The sequence below is a fragment of the Quercus suber genome, unplaced genomic scaffold (genome assembly GCF_002906115.3).
Source record: "Quercus suber isolate HL8 unplaced genomic scaffold, Cork oak 2.0 scaffold_428, whole genome shotgun sequence".
Classification (NCBI taxonomy): Eukaryota; Viridiplantae; Streptophyta; class Magnoliopsida; order Fagales; family Fagaceae; genus Quercus; species Quercus suber.
In genome coordinates this window covers 198073-217117 of record NW_027069879.1, presented here as the reverse complement: position 1 = coordinate 217117, position 19045 = coordinate 198073, and the positions used below count along the sequence as shown (strand labels likewise).

Below are 19045 nucleotides of genomic sequence, written 5' to 3'. Positions count from 1 at the left end.
TAGTTAGTTATTCCAATGATTCATTAGAGAATTTTCAGAGATTAATTATGGGAGTAGCGTATGTCATATGATATGACTATTTTTAGTCATAATAATTATTTTTCCACAATAATTTAACATTCTTTTTTTATGTATTATCTAATCAATACTTTGTTCTCATTTGAGAAAGTGAGGAGGGTTTGAATATCTATTGGGCCTACCATGTTAGTAGCACATGCAAGTCCCGATCTTCGCGGTCCCTTGTATCTATGTACGTCATTTTCAAATAAAGTTTGGGATGCTTTCGTTTTCTAACCCAATTTTAAAAATAAAAAAAAAAAATTAATTAAAAGTTGGAATAAACAAACAAAACATATAAATACGAGATTATGACTTGCAGATAATAAAACCAAAATGAACAATCAGGATGCTGCGGTTACAATTTTTTTTCTCCTTAATTTGTGTTAATATCATGTTATCGAGTAAGTCTAGTACTATAAATTTTTCCTCAATTTTACCACAACTTTGTTATATAATGACTCGTGAGTGGTGAAATCATGGACCTACTTTATTTCCATCAATCACGAGTCATAACATTAAAAAAAAAAAAATTTGTGAAAAAATTGTGAAAAGTTTGTGGTACTAGACTTATTCCACATTATCAAAAGAAAAGGGATGTGGAGAAAAAATGAAGCATTTCTCTTTCACCCTTAATTACATTTTACTCCCTCTCCAAATCTTCCAACTTGTCTCTTTTGAATGGGAGTATTATAGAGGTGGGATTTTTTTTTTTTTTTTTTTTTGGTAGAATCAACGATTTGTATGATTTATGAATTAATTATCATATTTTCCCTTTTTTTATAGAAGATAATATGAGCAAGGCTTTTTTTTTTTTTTTTCTCTATTTTGAATATAAAATATGCAATAAATTGAAGAAGATCGAACGTGATTTGATTCCACCAAATTTCGGTGTCAAGTCAAAATCTATGGCTTTACTATTATATGTCAAAGTCTCAAATAAAATCAAAATGACACACCTTTTCTTACTTTGATGGATGATGGGAGAAATATTAATTATGTGTGAAAGGAAAAAAAAAAAAAAAATGAAAAGAAAAGAAAAGATACACCTTACGTTAACAAGGTTAAATTTTAAGGAATTTTTAAGAATATAAAGCCTGCTGTAATGCTCTTACTTTTTAGAGATTTGAGACGAAAAAAAGTTCAATCCAAGAATTAATACATGCAATTGATTAAGATAACATCTCATGAAATGAAGTTTTGCCGAGAGCAGTTATTTAATGACAATGTTTGGTCTTTCTTTATCCTGTACTTGTTATATAACAACTGAATTATAAAAGATTAAAGTTCTTTTTTATTTTTTTTAAATCTCCTATCTACTTTCCTTGGGCCAAACTCGTTCTATATATATTACATTTTTTTTTTTTCATTTGTGTTTTGTTGGGTGGCTTTATAAGAACCAGCAATTTGAGCCGCATGAAGTAGATTTATTGTTATGATATATATATACACAAACACTAATAAAAAGGATCAAAATTTGTGTCCAAGAGTTCCAAAAGAACTTGTATGGGGACAAGGTTGTTCAAACTTGGAATGAGATCCACAAAAGGCATGTGGATATTTTATCCAAAATATTGTCTGTTAGGCACAAATGAAAGTGCCCTTCACAAGGGATTGTCTAGTAGTCCCAGTAGTGAGAGACTAAGAATCCCTAAACAGTAAACATAGGAAGGACCATCGACAAGAGGGGCTTCGTATGGTCACTTTCAAATGGCAATTAATGATATTGGTCACGTACAATATCCACACACAGCTCCCACATGAGTTTCCAATATGATGCAAATTCTAACTGCAGGGTCCAACCCCCTTCCATGTGCATTTAAATGGTCTCCTCAGAGTGTAGGCCATTCATGACCCTTGTAAGGCGACATCTTGGTTAGGTATCGTATGTGATGCATGCATTTAGCTCTACTTTTATGCAACTGATGAAAGAATTTGTTGCACAAGGTAAAAATTTTACTTTTCTGAAAGAATTGATGGATAACCTTTCGAAAGTGAAGGGAGAAACAAACTGCATTGATTTCTTTCACCTTTCAAGCACTTTTACTGAATAAAATGTGCAGGTCTTTCCTTCTAACAGTTCCAACTTCCAAGGAAAAAGAGCAATAGAAGAGGAAAATCAAGCTCCTCTTGATTGCTCTTCTTATTTCATTGTCAACAAGTAGTTCAGAAAGATCTCAAGTATTTGATTCTCTTTTGTTATTTAATGTTAATTAATTGTTGGTGTTAGAGATAATATGACCCAAGAGACCCATACATCCTTATGTAGCCGCTCAAGGACTTTTCACTGTGGATGTAGGTCATCAAGCCGAACCACGTTAATTATGACTTTTTCATGTTAAACAACCACTGGCGTTAGCATAGCCATTCAAGATATTGGTGCATCAATGCATTTTTCATCCACATGTGACACTTTAACTTGCTAACTCATTTTCCAACAATTGGTGTCAACTATCATCACGGACTATTGTCATTTGATATCACCAACATTTATCTAACGTGTTCTAACCTAGTAACATTCTAGGTTCACAATCTTAGATTCCAAATTCAAACTTCTACATTGAGTTTAAGGGGATGTACGTGACATTATCATCCAAGAGGCCCAAACTCATTGTAGTGCAAATATTACAGCTCCAATGTTAATTACTATTGAATAGATTGAACGCAATTCCGCTTATTAAATCTCACTCATGATTAGATTAATGCGTAGGTTTGAGCCATGTTTAGATTTTTTTTTTTTTTTTCCCAAATATAAATAGTATTGTTTGGGATAGAGTCCTATAATTTATTATGGTTTGGTAATAATTAGTATGTAAAATATTTAGAGGGTTAAGGTTTAGAAATAATTTTCCCGAGAGGGAGAAGGGAAGGGTAGGGTTTAAAAATTGACTCGAGTGTCAATTTAATAAGTGGACTTTTGATTTGAACAATTAACCCCTGAAGATCAAATTTGCAATGATTCAAACCTTTTATAAGTTTTTTTAGCATTTTCCTTAAAGCCAAACAAACTTGATCACATATACACATGACAATAATGTCATTTCAAAATTGTTGATGATATGTGCAATTAATTTCTGAGAAATCAAACATTTTGTTAGTATGTCCGGTTAAAAATTAATGGATTAATCATGTGAGATGTGACGTGTACGTATCATCAACAATTTTGAAATGACACAAATGTTAAAGTTCTAAATTAATATTTTTCACATCTCTCATATGAAACTGACACATTGCCATTCCTAATTCAAAGTTTCAAACTACCAATTACTCGGAGCGACTTACATCATAAAGCGACTAGTGTGTTGTGTCTAGTAGTAGTCCAGATTTTCCCAAGCAGTGGATTTAGTTTTTTTTTTTTTTGGTGTCCCACAATTGTTGGTACATGCACCTGCTGAAAGGATATATTGCATAAAGTAAAAAGTTTATCTTTATGGGACTATTGATGGATACCCTTCTTACCCATGAAGAAGATAAACAGTATGCTTTTTGACTTCTTTCACCTGTTGAAGCTCTTCCTTCTATTGAATAAGAATGTTAAGGTCACTTTCTTTGTAAACCTGATCTGGGTTTGATCTCCACTAGCCTTAATAGCTAGAAAAGCAGCTGCCTTGTTTTTCTATGGGAGCTGCTTTATTTCTCCCTGGAATGCTGGTTTTCTAACGAGAAGACCGGGTGTATTGTGATTGTTCACATTGATGTTTTGGATACACTGCATGTTGAAAGTTTGTAAGGTTGTAGACCACCAGCTTTGAATTTATACATCATGGCCGACAAAAGGGATGTGATTTTCAAAGGAAATGCACACATGGTAGGTACCGTTCCTTTTGGTCGCCGATCTATATTTTACAGTGAGTTATTTTGATTTTGATTTTTTTGATGATGTGTATTATGCAATAATTACATACATATTTCTATCTATAATTTTTATTCAAATATGTAACATGGGATAGGTTCAAGTTACACCTGGTGTAACTTTTTTAAGTTACATCTTTTTTAAACCATTGGATTTAAGTAAATCTAACGGTAAAAAAAAAAAAAAAAAACCCTCATTGACACTAATATTCTAATTGATCTCATTTATTATCACTTATTTAATACATTCCATACTTATTTCTAAGCCTAAAAAAATTTATACGTTTGACTCTCTCTCTCTCTCTCTCTCCACTACACGACTCTCTCTCTTTCTCTTAGTACGTTTCTCTGTCTATCTCCTCCATGGCTCTTCCATCTCCATGGCCAAGTCACTGGCAGCAAAAAAAAAAAAGAAAAAAAAAAAGCCACAACTGCCAGACTTTGTTGAATATTGTTGATTCTAGAGCATATGGTTGAAGATTGTATATTTTGTTGAATATTGTTGATTCTAGAGCATATGGTTGAAGATTGTATATTATTTTTTTAAGTTTTGAAGACGTAATAGATGGATTGTTTTCATAAAAATTAGTAATCTAGAGTATACTAATAATGAAAACGTTTTTGGAGGAAGCCTATTAACAATTTTGCCCAAAACGTGTTAATGCCTCCTAGGATGGCTTTCAATGAAATACACATGTTGAAAAAAAAAATTCAGTTTATTTTAAATATTTTCTAGGAAAGGAAGATAAGAATTCTTTGGCAATTAGTATGTTACCTTAATCAATAGGATTGCATTGTTGTAATGAATTCGCTAGAATTGCACTATTGTCTTATAAGCAATAGCATTTGTTATGATGGATATAAAGTTGCAATTGAATTGCAACAACGAAAAGTGCAGTCTCTGTAAGAATTTCACAAATATCACAAACACAAAATGATGGAAACATAATTGCTCAAACTATAATTTTAAACTAATTTCTTCCAAAATATTTAATGTCAATGTCCGGCAGCTGTGTTTTTTTGTTTTGTTTTTTTTTTTTTTTTTTTTTGGCTGTTGGCAACCTATTTATGGAGGTGGAAGAGCAATGGAGGAGAAAAAGAGAGCATTCTAGAGAGAGAAACGTTGAGATAGAGAACAACTAAAAGCAATAGTCGTGTTATTCAACAAAGTCTGGTGGCTTTGGCTTTTTTTTTTTTTTTTTTGGTTGTTGCTGCCGGCGACCTGGCCGTGGTTTATTCAACAAAGTCTGGTGGCTTTGGCTTTTTTTTTTTTTTTTTGGTTGTTGCTGCCGGCGACCTGGCCGTGGAGGTGGAACAGCCATGGAGGAGATAGAAAGAGAGAGGAGATAGAAAGAGAGACGTGCAGAGAGAGAGAGAGAGAGTCAAACGTATAAATTTTTTTGAGTTTAAAAATAAATATGGAATGTATTAAATAAGTGATAATAAATGAGATTAATTAGAATATTGGGATTAATGAGGGTCATTTTTTTACCGTTAGATCTACTTAAATCCAATGGTTTAGAAAAGATGTAACTTTAAAAAGTTACACCAGGTGTAACTTGAACTTATCTCATGTAACATATATTAACACAAATATAATATGGAAAATATTAACGAGTGCCGTGGAGGCATTTATTCATAATTCGAAGTTCCAAAATTTTCATTCAATACCGTACTTTTGTCTTTGACACTGCCAAACAAGAGACAAAATAAGAGTACAACCTTTCCCTCTGAAAGTGGGTTTGGATTATGTTTAACGGAATTCATGTTTTCATCCTCTCCTACCTATCTTCAAATTAATTTAGGATTAAAAAATTGAAAACAAAGAGTACAGCTTATATTCAAAGTCTAACACCATATAGTGCTTCAGCTCGAAGTCCATTGATTATAAATACATCAGGATTTAATAACAGTCATGCTACCTTGCTCTTCAGGTTTTTATTGGCACTGATTACGCATTCAGATACATCAGAATTGCCTCTCGCTTTTGCTATTCAATCCATCTCTATTTGCTTTGGCTCTTAAGTTTTAACTCTGATTTTTTGGGGTGGGGAGATCCACTATATTTCCCTTTTGTTTTAGGGGGAGAAAACCACCACAATTCACAACATTATAACATGACCACAATAGATAGCCATAGAAGTTCACAACTGAGTTACTTTCAGGGCCAACATCATATAACTGTCATAACTCTAACCTAAAACAAAATGTTTCTCTGCCATGATGATGGCAATTGTGTGTGTGTGTGTGTGTGTGTGAGAGAGAGAGAGAGAGAGAGAGAGAGAGAGAGAGATCACAGGTTGCATAACAAACAGATTTTTTTTTTCCCCTTAGAAATATGATTTTAAACAACAACATAAAGAACAGAATATTGAGAAGTGCCTGGCATGAAATGCTGCATCTTTCTAATCATTGGAAAGCCCTCTATTTCCAAAAGAAAAAGCCCCAAAAACTCAAGATTTGGAATGGAATGGGAGAAAACTCATGAGTGTATAAGACCTGAAAAGGCTACTAAAATTTAAAAGCCAGTTGATTTAAAAGAATTAAATTCAAATAAATAATACCTTCGGCTGTCAATATGTCAGTCTATGAACAATCCAACAAATACGGCCACGTGGAGGTTGGCAAAATTTGCATCAAAATGAGTTGCTGCTTTCACTTACAGAAATGGAAGTGCCTTCAGGCTTAACCATATGGGACCCTCTTCCACTGATATCAAGCCCCTGCAACCGGCCAAGAGGATCCTGCTGCAACATATCTGTGAAGGCATGTGAGTGGGCTGCAGCAAGCAGGGACTGATGGGCTGTTGATGTATTAGACTGGAATTGATGAAATGGCGATGGCATTTGAATGTTCAGGGGGTCACCTGGCTGAGGTTGTGGCTGATGTGAAAAGAAGGAAGATGAAGGATATGAAACATGATGCATTCCCAAATTGTAGGTAGTATCATTGTGTGTCATTATTTCTCCTGTTGCAATCTTGAGCCTCTCAACTTCCTTCTTCAGTGCTTCATTTAAAGCTGTTTGGGAACAGTCATACAAAGTGCATTGCCACTTAGCAAATTTTCTTGCTATTTTAAATAGAACAGGTAACACACATTGACAATAATAGATGGCTAGAAGTCAGAAGTAGATTGGTAAGATCCTTTGCACCTATTAGATTAGCAATGTGAGGTAATAGTAGGAAAACGCGGGGCCAATTAAATATCCATAGAAAGTAAATTATTGCATTGGTATATAACATGGATCAGCACCAAAGGTACTTCATCTTTAACAGGTATCAAAAAAGAAAATAACATAGAACCAGCTTCAGCACTTCTGTAACATCAACCATCAAATAAAGATAATAATGCACTGGCAGCACCACTCACTTGTGATACAGGTGATCAGTGGAAATACTAAATATTCAAGAAAAGGTGCACAAAACGCAGAACATAGATTGACCTCTAGCATGGATATAATTTTTATCAGAAAAGGAAGACGTTTATTTTTCAAAACTGCCATGAATGATACGTACCATCACGTAACTGAGCTTGTTGTTCCATAGCTTGTAACCGCAGCTTAAGCTCTGTATTTTCAGTACTCAGGCCTGTTGTATCTCTCTAAAAGATAACACAAAGAAAAAAAGACACAAAGCCAACAGTTAAATGTCCATGAAAAAGAACTCTGACAAAATACATAGACAACAAAACCTAAAACAAAAGTTTTTGGATCATTAGAATCATGTAAGGAATACATGTGGCCAAAACTGACTAGTTTGTTGGGAATAAGGCTTTGTTGTTGTAGGATCATGTAAAGATACTACAGAAGGACAAATAACTCACTGGGGCATATAACCTTCATGAGAGGGACTTTGTAGTAATCCCCCCACACTAAAAGTTAGATGTGTTAATAAAGAAAAAGCCTCTGTTGTGGTCAAATCCTCCCCCCACCCCCTGATTTTCTCTGTTGTTTGTCACACAGTTGCACTTGCATCTAGAACCAAGCAACAAAGCCAATCACGCCTACTGGTATGGCACAAAGTCAAAAACAAGTTGTCTCCAAATCCATGGTTGATGTGATACTTCTTCAGATACTTCTCTTTACATATCCAATAGGACCAAAACTAGATAAGCATATTGCTTTTAACTTTTAGCAATGTACCAAATATTTCTGAAATACTCCGGGACATTTATAGGACACAGCTTGAACATTAGCATCGTTTTGTGATTTATAACTATGTTGTCAACACATTTCCTTTTAGATTCCCATCAGTTGATATATAAATTAGGCAATGAAACTAGAGTAGAGGGAACCCAAGATTAGAGCCAGTAGGAGTTTGGAATCCACAAAAACACTATAAACCTGTGGTTAAAATTAGATAAGAAAAGAAAAGAAAAGAATGTGGAAATCAAAAGCCAAGCCATAATACCAATAATGACCATTTTTATTTCTTCCTTTTTTTGCTTGGTAAGACTTAAACCTAAGACCAGAAAAACCGCACCCCACCTCTTAGCAGTTACCAACTTAACACTTGAGCTAAAGCCCCTTGATCAGCCTTTATGCATTAACTTTTTTTGAAAAGTAATATAATTTTATTGCAAATGAAAAGGATTACTTTTTGCATGAATTTAAAGCATACAATATGCAAATATTGTCAACCAGAAGAAAAAAAAGGGCAAAGTACAAAACTACTACAAATTGGTTTGTGCATCATAGCGAAGGGAGTCTATGCATCCATGTGAACAGGAAAAAAATTGTCATTGAGCAGGTCAGAGTATTTCAATAAGAACCTGAAACAGAGTTAGTTGTGCAGAAAGAGTCGTTGCTTCCGTTTGAAGGGTTTGAACTTTTCTCTCAAGTTCTAATATGTAACGAGCTTTCCTCTCTTTTGAGCGAGCAGCAGACTGTCGATTTGCCAATATCCTGTACAAAAAATGTTGTTAAATTGTATGCTTTAAGTGTAGACCCAAATAAAACAGATGTTGGTGTTTCAAACAAAAATCACATGATGATGTTCCAAGTGTCAACCCGATCCCATTGGCTCATCTTAATTGCATATACAGCTACATGTTTCAAATTCCAGTAAATGCAAGTAAAGTAGTAATTAGTAAACCATAAATGCAAGCGAGTATAGGCCAAATCTCCAAAATAGATATTACCACATTGACTTTGAGATAGCAAACAAAAACCAACAAATTCCACGTTGAGATCAACTTGGATTACTCCTATTAAACTTGTGACTTGGATTACCCAACTTTTAGTTTTCATAAGGAACCCTTTAGTCTAAAGGCCTAGACTTTATCATTGCAGCAAAATAGAAAAGATCCCAACCCAACAATGAGAACCCAATTTTGAAATGAAAAAAGTCAAAATTTTGAGAAGTGAAAACAGCAATTCAGTGTGACCCAGAAACCCAATGTTGTTAAAAGAGGTGGATAAAACGTGAGAGAGAGAGAGAAACCTCTTGGCTCGTTTGGGATCAACGGTCCACAATTCAGCGAGCTTATCAGGAGCCATTGCTTTCTTGGCCTCTATGCTATCCATCAAATTGAGGGCACCCCCATCCACCGAATTGCTATGTCTATGCCTCGTCCTCAAGCTTTGCTCTGCTTCACCTTCTTCACCCGCATTGTCGGGTTTGGTTACGGAGCCGTGTCCGTCGGGTCTGGATCCAAGCTTCTCAATATCCATGTAGGTACAAAACAGGTCATCCTCGTCGAAACCCGCGGCGGAGGAAGGCCCACCATCGAAGCCCAGATCGAGGTCGTCTGGGATCCGGAAATTGACCTCGGAGTGGGCCCGGCGGTGGTGGCCGGCACGCAACGGGTTTGATAAACCCATATCGGAATCGGGTTGTTGTTGTTGTTGGGTCTGAGAGATTGGCGGGTTTTTCGGAGTCGGATGATCCATTTTGGGGTTGGGTGATTTTAGAGTGTTTATTCGTCTTCTACACTCATCATCATCGTCATCACATTTTCATTCTTTTGGACACGGTCGTGGTTTTTATTACAAAAGTGTGGACCCCAGATAAAGCGATGTCGTTTTCCTTTTTTGTCTAAACAACCGGCTAATCCGCCTCTTATTATGCCTCAGCCGAACTGGCATTCGGCAAAGGATTGGGAAAATTTGTGTTTTCGGATTGGGACACCACTAATTTTGGGTCTTCATGTTTTTGGGTTCATTGTAATAAGACCTGCTGACTGTTTAAATAGTGTAATTATCTAACTTGGGCTTCAATTAAAGTTCTTATTTACACAGAAGAAGACTGGACTGAGCCCAACTCATTGGTACATGGCCCAATGGCCCCAACCCATGTTTAATAATCGTCAGTTTGTCACTAGCAGGAGATGTAGAAAGAGATGCCCAACACAGTTTATCAGTATCTTTTTATTTTTATTTTTTTAGAATCATGAAAATAGCACCACCTTTGATTGTACTTTCCTTGGCTAATGTAATTAACTGCTGCTATATTATATAGGAAAAAGTTAACAAATGCCAAAGCATTAAAGCATTTGCTTAGGAAATATTTTTAGAAATTTTTATTGAATAAAAAAATAATTGATTTTAATGACAACTTTTTATATTTTCTATAAAAGTATTATCAAAATTTTTCTAAACTTGTGCATTAACAAATTCTTTAAGGGCACTGATTAACATGACCCATATATATGTAATTGTCTTATCTCATAAGAAAAGAAAGTTGGTTTAAGTGCTAGGACTTCAGGAAGGACGATTTGGTAATAGTATCATGAAATTCATGATTGGTACGCTAGGGAATCCAACTATGCATGAGCCGAGTCTAGTATTGGAGCTTGTTTGGTACTAGAGCTTGTTAAAGATTCCCTTCTCTTATGGATGAAGACCATGCATTTGAGGTCAATAAAATGAGAATTGGTGGGAGATGGAGCTCTACTAAAACCTAGCGCCACATGAGTCTCGCACAAAGGGAGAGATCTACCACATTGGGCGACAGTAACCACTCCAAAACTCAAGTCAGTTGCCTTCTTAGAGAGAGAGAAGGAGTTCTTGCATACCTCTTCCAACTAATGAAGGGGGTATTTATACCCTTACATGCATGTGAGGCCTAGTAAGGGAGAAACTATACCCTATATCAGGTATATGCAGTATTTCCCTTATAACAAGTGGTGCCCACCTGCTGTGAGAGAGATAATATATATACTTTATATAGGATATAATCTTTCATAGAAGGGAGGCATCATTGCCCTATGAGGCTACCCCTGGATGATGGGATGCCTCCTAATGAGATAGTATAGATTGGCCATGACTTTCTTGGTTGATCTTAATGCACAATGTTGTTGTGATGCTAGGTGTACTATATTGTGGCCAGTCCTGCCTTTGGTGTGCTTCCACTTATACTCTTATGCATAGTTCATACCTCCCATAGTTGATAAGATGCTATATGAAATAAAATAATTAAGAATTTTTTTAAGCATGCACTTATTAGGTGGACCATGTGTATAACATGTGTTTAAAATTATCCAATGCTCAATTAAATTCATTAATGTGATTTCATTGACCGAATGAATCATATTGTCAAATTTAATTAGTTGTATTATTCAATACGAGCATGTGATTGAATCCAATTGAAGAACTTAAAAGTACAACACTCAATAGATTGTATTTAAGTTTTGTTCTTATATATTTTGAAAATTTTATATTTATATTTTTCTTTCATTAAAACATTTTTTATTTAATTATTTACATTCTTGAACGGTTAAATCCAACAATGGAGTCTGTGTTGTACAGAAATATTGTTGATGTATACGGAATATAATTTCAAAGGTAAAATCAAATTTTTGAAATTTCAAAATATAAAATTTAGAGGGTTTATTCGTCTTCTACACTTGTCATCACCTTTTCATGCTTTTGGACACGGTCATGGTTTTTATTACAAAAGTGTGGACCCCAGATAAAGCGATGTCGTTTTCCTTTTTTGTCTAACAACCGGCTAATCCGCCTATTATTATGTCTCAGCCGAACTGGCATTTGGCAAAGGATTGGGAAAATTTGTGTTTTGGGATTGGGACGCCACTAATTTTGGGTCTCCATGTTTTTAGGTTCGTTGTAATAAGACCTGCTGACTGTTTAAATAGTGTACTTATCTAACTTGGGCTTCAATTAAAGTTCTTATTAACACAGAAGAAGACTGGACTGAGCCGAACTCATTGGTACATGGCCCAATGGCCCCAATCCATGTTTAATAAACGTTAGTTTGTCACTAGCAGGAGATGTAAAAAGAGATGCCCAACACAGTTTATCAGTATCTTTTTATTTTTATTTTTTTAGAATCATGAAAATAGCACCACCCTTCATTGTACTTCCTTTGGCTAATGTACTTAACTCTTGCTATATTATATAGGAAAAAGTTAACAAATGCCAAAGCATTAAAGCATTTGTTTAGGAAATATTTTTAGAAATTTTTATTGAAAAAAAAAAGTAACTGATTTTAATAATAACTTTTTATATTTTCTATTAAAGTAGTATCAAAATTTTCATAAACTTGTGCATTAACAAATTTTTTAAGGGCACTCATTAACATGATCCATATATATAATTGCCCTATCTCATAAGACAAGAAAGTTGGTTTAAGTGCTAGGACTTCAAGAAGGACGATTTGGTAATAGTATCATGAAATCCATGATTGGTACACCCTGGGGAATCCAACTGTGCATGAGCCGAGTCTAGTATTGGAGCTTGTTCTGTACTAGAGCTTGTTTGAGATTCCCTTCCCTTATGGATGAAGACCATGCATTCGAGGTCAATGAAATGAGAATTGGTAGGAGGTGAAGCTCTACTGAAACCTAGCGCCACATGGGTCTCGCACATAAGGAGAGCTCTGCCACATTAGGCGACAGTAACCACTCCAAAACTCAAGTCAGTTGCCTTCTTAGAGAGAGAGAAAGAGTTCTTGCATATCTCTTCCAAGTAATGGAGGGGGTATTTTTACCCTTACCTGCACGTGAGACTTAGTAAGGGAGAAAGTATACCTTGTATCAAGTATATGCAACATTTCCCTTACAACAAGTGATACCCACCTACTGTGAGAGAGATAATATATATACCTGATATAGGGTATAATTTTTCATAGAAGGGAGGCATAATTGCCCTAGTTATACGGCTACCCCTGGATGATGGGACGCCTCCTAATGAGACAGTATAGATTGGCCATGACTTTCTTGGTCGATCTTAATACACAGTCTTGTTGTGAGACTAGGTGTATTATATCGTGGCCGGCCCTGCCTTTGGTGTGCTTCCACTTATACCCTTATGCATAGTTCATACCTCCCACGGTTGGTAAGATGCTATATGAAATAAAATAATTAAGACTTTTTTTGAGAATGCACTTATTAGGTGGACCATGTGTATAACGTGTGTTTGAAATTATCTAATGTTCAATTAAATTCATTCATGTGATTCCACTGACTGAATGAATCATATTGTCAAATTTAATTAGTTGTATTATTCAATACGAGCATATGATTGAATCTAATTGAAAAACTTAAAAGTACAACACTCAATGGATTGTATTTGAGTTTTGTTCTTATATATTTTGAAAAAAATTATATTTTTATTTTTCTTTCATTAAAACATTTTTTATTTACATTCTTGAAGGGTTAAATCCAACAGTGGAGCCTGTGTTGTATGGAAATATTGTTGATGAAAATAGAATATAATTTTAAAGGTAAAATTAAAATTTTGAAATTTCAAGATATAAAATTTAAATACCTCTAAACTTGTACGAGTATATTTTGCAATTTAACCAAATTATGTTTATGCTACTGGGGGCCTGCAGGCCGTGTTAAAATCGTGCTTCGTGGGCTCCACAGTTCTAAAACATGCTTGAACGGTTAAACCCAACAACGAACGAGTGTGGGATTGGTATATTTGATGCCCAAGTACGCTGCACGCAATTACCTCTACCATGTGGGCAGTGGCTACACGCAACTCAGTACCATCTCTATTGAGTTGAGAGTCGGCTGTGTCTGTGTTTTGGGTGTGTTTTGTTCCTTGTATTTGTTTCTAAACCGTTCCCCTCATAATAAGTCATATCCTTCACCTAACAAAGGTGTTAGATTTATTGTGAAGGTAACATTGTAGGTGAAAACATTAAACGTGGGTGATGGGTCTGATGGAACTTGTATGGAGATGGTCAATCTAGATGGACAAGTGGCAATTTCAGTGAATTTGAGGGGTCCATTGTTTTAGCAGAGTGAATTGGGACAAGACAAAAAAGTGGACCTATCAACACCCTCTTGATTGGCCATGGAGGGAGTGTCTGCCTAAGCCACATGATTGATTTCCATGTCCCAATCGTTTCTTCACACGCCACACAGGGCTAAACTAAACCGACTCTCACTCACAGACATATCTCAATAAGATATATATGCCCCTTATCATAGAGATAAAATCAATCAATTCATTGACAAGAACTCCATAACCGCTGCAGATTTTGATGAACGTCAGCAAAAAATTTCAATTAAATCTAGCGAGTAATGATGCTTTAACTTTTTTATTTATAATAATTCGATAAATTAAAAGAGGGTGATTTGAATCCAATATGTCTCATTCGGAAACATAAAAATGTGTCAATTTTTTTTACAGCCATTGATTTGATTTGTTGTGAGCAATGCTTAATAAGTTGTACAAAACATTGTGATATTACGAGTGGTCCATAGTTTGGGTTAGAGTTAACAGCCATCTTAGTAGCCAAATGACAAAAATGTTGGACGGCTTAAGCAACAAAATGGATCAAACGTACCTGCTGATGTGGTTGGTGATGCTGTGAAGAACCTTAATGCAAGAAACTAAGGAAAATTAAGGAACCTAAATACAAAAGCAGGTCTTAGGGCATATAGTAAATAACATTGTGGTCCTAACACAGTTTTGGCGCTGCACAAGTAACAAATCAGCATTGTCATATATCCTGAGTGACTTAGCGATAGATTTAACTCTGTGTACCTAAAATGACAAGGCGCCTAAGCTTACCTTCTTTCCTTTTCGTTGTCCTCATCGGATCATTAAGTCAATAAAGACTTAAGAGCGGTTGATCAGTCTTAATGGAATGTGTCATGCAACATTGTACAAACACATGGCGACATTCGCATTATCTCATATAGGGATCCAACGATGATCATTGGCCAAAAACCAACGAACATTTTACTTAACCTTTAAATTAAAGGAAGAGTAGTAGAGTGGGTGAAGGATTTGGTGCCCAGAATAAGCATTTTTATTTAATAAGCTAATTGAGATTTGGTGGGATCAGGTACCATAATCAAAATTCCGGTCCGGTGACTTTTTTCTTCAACTTTATCAATAAGAAAATAAAAATCTAACAATCCTTTTTATGCAACTTGTTTTAAAGCTCAACCTCCTCTATGTGTCATTTCTCTCCACAAAAGTGAAAAGACAGCCAAAACCTTATCTTACATCCTATGACTACAAAGCACTTTAAAACACAGCCCCCTCATAGTCTACCAAAGAACCAACCAAACCATCCCTCCCTATCTCTCTCTTTCTCCATTTGCTTCACTGAAATTACTAGACAATTTCCATTCCCCCGTGTGGGATACGTTTTGGAACTTCAACGCTACGGTAAGGCTAAATAATTCTCTCTCTCTCTCTCGTCTTCCTAGTGGTTGTCATTTCTTCTTTAATGGGTTAGAGTTGGCCTGTTTGTGATTTAAGAAGCCATAACTTTTGCCATTCATGCTCGCCAATTAAGATGATTGATTCTTATCCTTTAAAGGTCTCAAAGACTATTAGTATTTCACCCACCCTTTCCTTATCCCAGTGACCAACAAGATGCTTTTTGGAAAGTCTTAATTTTTTTTTATCCAGTTGGAATCCTAACAGGCACTGTTTTAACTCAAAAAGCCCATCTATCTCCCTTTAGTTGAAAGTAGATCAAAGGTTGGAGAAGAAGCAAAGGAAATAAACCACATACCCCTACTCAAATCTTTTCCTTTCCTGCTTTATATCTATTATTTATTATTCACAAGCTTCATCACACATCGAGTCCATCTTCTAGAGTACTAGTCCTCCTGCATCTAAAGAAGCCGGAACTAATAAGGCAAGGCTTTGTTCTATACATGAGTGACATGAAATCCCTTCTTTCAGTCTCCTTTGTGGTTCGATTTGCCGCTAAAAGACCGTGGAGGAACGAGATGTCAAGCCCCTTCTCTTAAATAATTAGTTTCGTGGACTACCTACCAATCACCTTTCTCAAATCTTACAGAAGAGGGAAGTTTTGCATACTGCGTACGACCTTTTTTAAGCTAGAAGCCACAAGTTAAGAACTTTTTGCTTTCCTTGAAATTTCATATTAGATCATTTGAAAAATGGTGATAAATCATCTTCCACATGGTCCACACCGTTTACTCCTCGATGCAGAAACAAATATTGTGCCACCAGCAAATGAAGGTAGTAAGGCGCCAAGTACTAGAGCGTATGGTAGCGAGGCAAACTTTGACACCAACATGGTGATTATCCTAGCAGCCTTGCTTTGTGCGTTAATATGTGCACTTGGACTAAATTCAATTGTACGTTGTGCTCTAAGGTGTAGCCGTAGATTTGCTTTCGAAACCCCAGATGAGACTGCTGCGCGTTTAGCTGGCACGGGGCTTAAAAAGAGTGCATTGCGGCAAATCCCAGTTGCTGTATATGGATCTTCAGTGCTTAATATTCCAGCTACAGAATGTCCAATTTGCCTTGGGGAATTTGCGGATGGGGAGAAAGTGAGAGTGTTACCAAGATGTAATCATGGGTTCCATGTAAGGTGCATAGACACGTGGTTGGGGTCACACTCATCATGTCCAACTTGTCGCCAGTCTTTGCTAGAACAACCAACCAGTTCTCATGATGCTGGGGATGAAGATGCTGCTGGTGTTGAAATTAGACACCCTTCGACTGCATCAGAAGGACAAGGGGATGTGGCAATAGCTGTGGATGAGGTAGGCTAGCTAGCTAAATCTTGAATTCCGAAGATTTCTCATTTTCACAACTCCTAAGTAAACTGTAAAATTAAAGAAATAGTGGGGAGTACTTTTTCTTCCTTTTTTTTTGTTTTATTTATTTATTTTGAAATAGTATAATAGAGTATTTTCTTTTCATATTGTTAGCTTTGTTTTAGTCATGTAATTATGCATAGAGATATGTGTTTGTTACGATTTGTATACCTATATATATGAAGGTTTATGAGGCAATACTGTGTGTTTGTGTTAATGTTCATGGTAAGTGGGATGAAGAAATTAATTACTATTGTGTTCTCTCCGCGTTTGCGTGTGTGAGAAATATCAGCATAATGATTTTTTATACAATTTAATCATAAGAGAGAGATTCAAAACCCGAGTGTTTCTGTTGAAATACTATTTGACCTAAAAGTCATGGGCCATTTCTATATTTGTTAGGTAGTCAAAATGTTAATCATTTGATGGATGATATTTTCCTCACACAAAAAAAATATCCATTTTAAGAATGTATGTCCACTACAAAAATGTGTCCAGAAATAATGTAGGTAAGTTCAGTTGATATCTGATGCCGAGCAAAATAAAAAAAAGTAACGCTACAGGCACAAACTATTCTACAAACATTTATATTAACAAAGAAAATTAATAAAAGAAAAAAGAAACCCAGATTTGTTTTGCTTCTAAACCCTCTCTCTGCGCCTCCCTCTCTTCCTAAACCCAAGCCTCACACTCCGAATAACGCCTCCAAAGCACAAAAATTTAAAAATAAAATTGTCCCATAAAATTCTGTTAGATGGGATTGCAACACTTTAAAAATAAAATTGTCACATTAGAGAAAACAACAAACTTATTCGTTGAATATGAATGAATAATCACTAATACCACTTGCAATAATTTCACTACTGAATCTCTTTGAGTGACGGAATTATAGGCTTACCTACCAAATTGATTTGTAATCATATAATATATATATAATTTCCTTGTTTCTATAGAATGAATACTTTTTGAATAGCAGAATGTTGGTCTGCGAATGGGTTTAGGAAGAGAGGGAGGTGTCGTATGTTTGAGGCAGAGAGGGAGGCGCAAAGAGAGGGTTTAGAAGCAAAACAAATATGGGTTTCTTTTATCTTTTATTAATTTCCTTTGTTAATATCTGATGTGGTATTTTAGGTTTTAAAAAGTTGAGGTGGAGCATGTCACATCAGCCATTTGTAAAATGTTTGTAGAATAGTTTGTGCCTGTAGCATTACTCAAATAAAAAATGGTTTCTCATAGTAATTCTTTGTAAACGAGTGGTTTATTTATTATATTTTTTTTTTGTTAAGACATATTGATATTGCCATGTCAGAGTAGTATAGGTGCTACATCAAGTAATATATTTAAGACCTTTCAAATTTGAGCTTTCATCTTTAGTTTGAGCGTAGATATTAGACATATTATCTCTCTCTCTCTCTCTCTCTCTCTCTCTCTCTCTCTCTCTCTCTCTCTCTCTATATATATATATATATATATATATAATATATATAAATAACCGAAACTTTTGAAACTCTCACAATTTTTTACTTCATTTTATTTAAATAAAATTATTTTTCTTCAATATAAACTTAATAAGGAATGAAATTCTATCTCTCTAAGAAGTCCAACTTACACTCAAACACATCATTTTTTTTTATCATCTTTTTAAATAAAATTATTTTTGTTTAGTCCAAATTTAACAAGGAGTGAAATTCTATCTCTTTAACAAGTATAATTTAAATTCAAACTCAAACTCATCATTATCATTTTTTTAAAACAAATTATTTTTGTTTAGCCCAAACTTAATAAAGAGTGAAACTCTGTCTCTCTAACAAGTCTAACTTAAACTCAACCTCAAACGTTGATAATAATTTAAAAAAAAAAAACTTGAATAAATCTTATATTAAGATTATCCTAGACGTGGCTTTATTTGGATAAATATAAAAATCATCAACTATTGATAAAACTGCAACTTCTTTAAAAAGTAATTTCCGTACATAAATCACTAAACTCTTTTTATCTATTTTTTACAAGATAAAAAAGCTTGCAATAATTGAAATTACTATTTTAAATATTATCCATTTTTCTTTTATATTTCTCTATTGTTTAGTCATATATATATATATATATATATATAATATTGTTTCAAAATTT

The 19045-nt window shown here is 34.9% G+C and overlaps 2 protein-coding genes across 3 annotated transcripts; one reads left to right on the top strand and one right to left on the bottom strand.

Annotated features, from left to right (window-relative positions):
* Positions 1-6209: 6209 nt before the first annotated feature.
* LOC112019463 (transcription factor RF2b) lies at positions 6210-10016 on the bottom strand. Of its 2 annotated transcripts, XR_010624299.1 has the most exons (5): positions 9352-10016; positions 8681-8813; positions 7426-7510; positions 6474-6928; positions 6210-6408 (listed from the first exon to the last, which is right to left on the bottom strand). XR_010624299.1 is itself a non-coding variant. In XM_024051978.2 (4 exons), the coding sequence occupies exons 1-4, from the start codon at positions 9798-9800 to the stop codon at positions 6546-6548; spliced, it is 1050 nt and encodes a 349-aa protein (XP_023907746.1). In that variant the 5' UTR covers positions 9801-10016; the 3' UTR covers positions 6210-6545. The 2 variants fall into 2 exon arrangements, 1 of the variants encoding a protein (XP_023907746.1); XM_024051978.2 differs by having other exon boundaries at positions 6210-6928.
* Positions 10017-15247: 5231 nt separating this feature from the next.
* On the top strand, positions 15248-17113 carry LOC112019459 (RING-H2 finger protein ATL72). The gene has a single exon (XM_024051975.2). It carries the CDS (start codon positions 16250-16252, stop codon positions 16868-16870), a length of 621 nt encoding a protein of 206 aa, XP_023907743.1. The 5' UTR covers positions 15248-16249; the 3' UTR covers positions 16871-17113.
* The last annotated feature ends 1932 nt before the right edge of the window (positions 17114-19045 follow it).

Excerpts from the sequence above, each read along its gene's own strand:
- LOC112019463 (XM_024051978.2), bottom strand. The coding sequence starts at position 9,800 with ATGGATCATCCGACTCCGAAAAACCCGCCAATCTCTCAGACCCAACAA. Across the intron at positions 8,814-9,351 it reads GATCCCAAACGAGCCAAGAG|GATATTGGCAAATCGACAGT; the intron begins GTTTCTCTCTCT and ends TTTTTTGTACAG. Across the intron at positions 7,511-8,680 it reads CACAACTAACTCTGTTTCAG|AGAGATACAACAGGCCTGAG; the intron begins GTTCTTATTGAA and ends GTTATCTTTTAG.
- LOC112019459 (XM_024051975.2), top strand. The coding sequence starts at position 16,250 with ATGGTGATAAATCATCTTCCACATGGTCCACACCGTTTACTCCTCGAT.